Source organism: Dipodomys merriami, unplaced genomic scaffold (assembly GCF_024711535.1).
Source record: "Dipodomys merriami isolate MVZ:Mamm:240054 unplaced genomic scaffold, mDipMer1.0.p SCAF_1765, whole genome shotgun sequence".
NCBI classification, from domain to species: domain Eukaryota; kingdom Metazoa; phylum Chordata; class Mammalia; order Rodentia; family Heteromyidae; genus Dipodomys; species Dipodomys merriami.
The window spans coordinates 49643-54874 of NW_027203121.1; the positions used below are offsets into that span (position 1 = coordinate 49643).

At 41.0% G+C, this 5232-nt stretch overlaps 1 protein-coding gene across 1 annotated transcript; it reads left to right on the forward strand.

Annotated features, from left to right (window-relative positions):
* Nucleotides 1–1795: 1795 nt before the first annotated feature.
* LOC138829791 (ral guanine nucleotide dissociation stimulator-like) lies at nucleotides 1796–4676 on the forward strand. The gene is made up of 4 exons (XM_070026320.1): nucleotides 1796–1857; nucleotides 3392–3433; nucleotides 3792–4011; nucleotides 4304–4676. The coding sequence occupies exons 3-4, from the start codon at nucleotides 3814–3816 to the stop codon at nucleotides 4343–4345; spliced, it is 240 nt and encodes a 79-aa protein (XP_069882421.1). The 5' UTR covers nucleotides 1796–1857; nucleotides 3392–3433; nucleotides 3792–3813; the 3' UTR covers nucleotides 4346–4676.
* The last annotated feature ends 556 nt before the right edge of the window (nucleotides 4677–5232 follow it).

Genomic DNA, 5232 nt, shown 5'->3' on the forward strand with positions numbered 1-5232 from the left:
TAGACAAGTTAGACTATGTGTAGTAAATATATATTTATCTATTGCTGCTCTGAAGAACATTATCACATATTCACCATAACAATACCACCATATATTCACCATGACAATAATTTTCCTGCAGTGTAGAAATTTTCATTTCATAATCTGCCATCTTTTAATCTTTTTACATTCTCATAAGTATGCATTTTTTCTTGTTTCTTGAAATTATTAAGATGGAATTTAAAAAATCGTAGAGTCTCCTAAAATTAGCTCATTTTGTTTGGTTTTGTGTTGCTAAATGATTAAAACCAAGGTTTCCTGAAAGTTATGCTAGCAGACTATATGACTAAATTGTATTGTAATTACATCTTATTATTGTATTTTGATATAGGATTTTGCTGTTGCTGTTTTATGATATAGTGTCTTGAAGCCGAACTGAAACTTGCAATCCCACTGCCTCCATTAACAATGCTATATCACCAGGTTATGGAGGCTCATAATTATAACTCCAGCTAATCAGGAGGTTGCTACTTGACATTTAGCCTGAGCAGGAAATTTTATGAGTCTCTCCTCTCTAGTTCACTAAAAAAAAGCTTGCAGCTGAACTGTAGTACAATTGGTAGAGCAACATGGTCAAGGGAAAGAAGCGTGGGATTGTCATATAGCCCCCGAGTTCAAGCCCTAAGACACAAATATGCACAGACACACATTCATACACACACACACACACACACACACACACACACACACACACACACACACACACACACACACACACACACATACTCCCACACACTTGTACACGCACAAATTACCAGGCAAAGTTGTACCGTAAATACTTATTCAGAGATTGGACAACAGTCTACTTATTTGTGAAGGTTTTTCCTTGATTATTTTGATGGAGGAAGATAGTTCATGGGACACAGACGACAAAACTTTAGTGAGGAATACTTTATAAATGACTAGCTTATAAAAAGAACAGGAGCACGGTTTTTATCTTTAAATCTTACATTCCTTCAACTATACTATTTTAAAAAAATAATCATTGAATTATGAGACAATGCACCTCTTCCCTTCTCCCCTTCCCCTCTGTCATAAAATATGACAAAAGATTCAAAAATACTCTTTTATCTTACAAGAATGTACACCTGTAAAAATGTCTGTCTATATGTGTAATAATACATGTGTTTTCCAATACTTGTTTGATTTTCCCACCGCTAAGAACTTGCCTTTTTTTCCAGATGAAAGCACACTGGGGCTTCAAAGGCAAGCAAGATTAGGAAACAAAAACCTAATAATGTCTTAGGAAGTTGATTTCAAAAATAGATGCAAGAAGCACATGACAGGCCGAGGGGACCCTGAGAGGCAAAATGATTTGTGCAGGATGAGAGGAATAGTGACAAATAAGGCCTGGATCTGACCTAGGAAGGGCTCTTTGAGGCTGAGACATGCCTGTATCTAGGCCTAGCTGAGACTATTGGGATTTGACAATGTCCACATGTGTATAAAGTGATGTGGGAGGGGAGATTTCAGCCTCCAGTTTGTCTTTGGGATGGTCTTATGTGAGCAAGCAGCTTAGATCATTGGGCTCTGAGATATGACACTACCTCACTCACAATGGAATAGAATATAGAACTCTGAGAGCCACGCAACTGTAACCTACAGTTAGCTCAAGCCAGCTCACTTGGCCTGTGGCTCAGGAACAAGAAAGATGTTCCTGTACTGTTTTCAAAGTCAAGAGACTCAGGTCTCAAGCATGGGAGGTGTGAGTGCCTCACTGTATGCTGCAGACATTCGATCAGTGCCCAACCACGAATCCAATGTCTCAGGACTTTTTATAAGAAGAAACCAAGGAAATCACAAGGAAATTCAGGCCAGGTATAATTATGACAGAAAACCTATTTAATCTCATCCTAGCCCACACTAGAAACTTCTTATGTGCTTTTGTATGTGTAGACAGAAAATATTTGCTGTGCACTTTTCAATCCACTCTACTACAATTACTCAGTTTGAAGTCTACTCTCATTTCCATGTTTCATAGATCCATTCTTTTTTACCACCTCAGTGTGACAATGAGTCCATCCAAACCCTGAATGTGCCTTATAATATATGGAGCCTGGACTCAGGCTTTCTGGAAATTCTGGTAATGGACCTTGTCCCTGCCTACCAGAAAGCTGATCCTTTCTATGTGGGAAACTTCCTCGACCACTACACAGAGTGTATGACAATGGAGCAGTTGCTGGATATTCTGAAAGTGAGTGTTCTTGGGCTGGGAAGGTGGCTCAGTGATAGAGAGCTTGCCTTGTATGCATGAGGACCTGGGTTCGATTCCTGACCACCACATAAGCAGAAAACAAGCCAGAAGTGGTGCTGTGGCTCAAGTGGTAGAGTGCTAGCATTGAGCTGAAGAGCTGAGGGACAGGGCCCTGGCCCAGAGTTCAAGCCCTGACAAACAAAAAAAGTGAGTGTTCCTAAGCCAGGCACCAGTAACTCACACCTGTAATCCTAGATACTCAGGAGACAGAGATCTGTGGTTCACGGTTCAAGGTCAGCCCTGGGAGGAAAGTCCATGATACTCCTCTCCAATAAAACACTAGAAAACCAGAAGTGGTGCTGTGGCTCAAGCTGTAGAGTGCTCCCTTTGAGCTGAAGGGCTGATGGATAGCACCCAAGCCCAGAATTCAAGCCCCATGACAAACAAAAAAAAGTTAGTGTTCCTCCTTCAAACCCAGGGCTGATGAGACCCCCTGGCAGAATAATGGAATACTAGGTATATCTCTGAGACAGTTTCACTGGGGTCTTGTCAAAGGAGCTTGGCTTGAGACAAAGAAGTGCAGTCCTTGTCTAATTCCTTAGGACTGGGCTGCCAGAATATTTCATGTGCCTCATATGCTAGTGGAGCCTTAGTAATTTGCTTGCTGAGAGACTAGGATTTAAGGAAGGAGCAAGTGGCACCCAACGTCCACGCTCACCTAGGAAATCACTATCTTTGAGACCTTTGAAGGAATATAGACAGAAGAAAGGAGGCAACTTTTACTTTAATTGGGGGCTTGAGTGCTGTCCCATTTCTAACACACTACCAATTTAGCCCCAGGTCCAATTCTGGCCTTTGGCTGGTTAACTGAAGATAAGTATATTTAGATTTTTACAAACCAGACTGGGTTCAAACTGTGATTCACATATCTCACCCTCCGGATTAGTAGGATTAGAGGCATGAGCCATTGTGCATTTATTTGGACAGATGCACATAAGCATCTTCACAGAATTACCATGAAGTTGTATAGACATATCTCCAATTTTGTCTGTCATGTTTACATTACCATGTGGGACTTAGCGAGTCCTATGTGTGTCCTGTTAGTTCAGAAAAGGAGAAGCATAGAGTTAACTTCCTTCTCTTCTCCCATTGGTACAGATCCTTCTACCATAACTGGGAAGAAGATGAACAAGTGAAGAAGTAAGTGGACGCTGGCACAAAGAGTTCTATCCTTGAAAATTTGGTATCTTTGAGGTTTCTGAATCAAACTCAACTTTCTTCTTTGCACACCAGTTGTGATTTTCACAGGGGGTTGAGGCTTGGCACTTAAGTGGATAGCAGATTACACAGTTGTGGTTGTGGTTGTGCTTTTGGAATCTCATGAATGACAGGGAGGGCTGTGTGTAGCAAGTCAGATCCAGTGGGGAAACAAATTTCTCTTCCTATTACAGGGAGAATTTTAGAGGATTATATTTGAGAAATTACTAGAAGTGGGTTGTGAGGAGCATCCTGCTTGCAGGAGTCTCTTTCCACTTCCCAAAAATCAATTTGCACACAGTCTTGTTTGTTTCATCTTCCCTATGTGGATGGACTTCTACCCTGATGATTTCTATGAGCCCAAGAACAATGACACCCTGAAAGAACTTACACAGAATGTCAAGCTCAACATGGCCTCTTCAGACCTGCTCTTCTGCTTACATATTTTTCTGGACCAGCTGGAGAAACCCATGAGACAAAGAAAAAGAGGAAGAAGTCCTTGTTTAGATGCCTCAGAGCTTGTGAGTAGGGATGGAACCTGAGTCTCTAGGGATGTGCCTGATTGGCCAAGAGCCCTTAGTACTCCCCAGCTTGGCAAAATTTCCTTTTATGGATATTCTTTGCCAGGTAATGTCTGTTCTCCTTTTGAAAGAACTTGGAAGTAGACACTCATTAGAAAAAGCCTACCTCCTCATCAGTGTTCAGTCCCAACTCAAATCCTACTGCTTCTCCCATTGGATCCTCTTGGAAGTTTAGTGACACCTTAACTACGAGGGTCTACTCAAAGACTCCTGTACCTATTTTCATTCTCAGGTTTGCATCACCGTAGAGAAGCTTCTGCAGAACTCCAGATAAAGAACCCATCAGTGATGTCGTCTATGGTGACTGATGGAGATTGCAAGCCATTGCTGATCTCCAGAAATCCTGTGAAGGTAGAGGGTATTTTTCAATTTGTAGAAAGGCCAAAGTAGGTTTTGAGTCCTGTGGACATCCCACTGATTCTGAACCCCACATGTGATGCAGGTGTATCTACACATACCACCAAGGAAGACGATACAGAATGTCTTCCATTGATGTTCACAATCCAGGTAGATCAGCTCTAAATCAGTCAAAAAATAAAAACACTTCTTGATATGATGGTTAAATGTGTGCTAATGGAAAATGACCCCAGTCTATGTTTAGGAAAACCAATAAGTGAGGTCCAAAATCTAGATTCATTTGAGGAAAGGGAATCTTTCCTCACAGAATACCAAGACCAATCTCTCCTCTTGCAAGGGATCCAATTTCCAGTTGATAAATTAGAATCTGTCCCTCCTGGACTCAGGAAGAAAATCCTGTCTTTAATGAGGAAGTAGATCCCTTTGAAGACTCTGAGGCAGAATTTCTGCCTGAAGGCAACTTAGAGGCCAATCTAGATTTTGAGATTCCTTCTCCCCTTCCTAAGAAAATCCTTATTTTTCTTTTTTTTTTCTGATTTTTGTAAAAGGTTCATTGTATTTATTTTTCTAACTTTATTAAAATGCCAATGTTTTTGACATATTCTAGAATTCATGAATCCTAAATATATTTCTTTTTAAACCTGAAAACTGAAGAATCGTGCATACCTGTTCTGGAGCGGGGGAAGCAGAGTGACAGGGGGCTGTAGAAGAGAGCCTACTGGATATAATGGGAGCTGTTAAATGCAAAAAGAGTGACTAGGAAGCCAGGCCATGCCTGTATGGGGTGATAAGGTGGCTACAAAA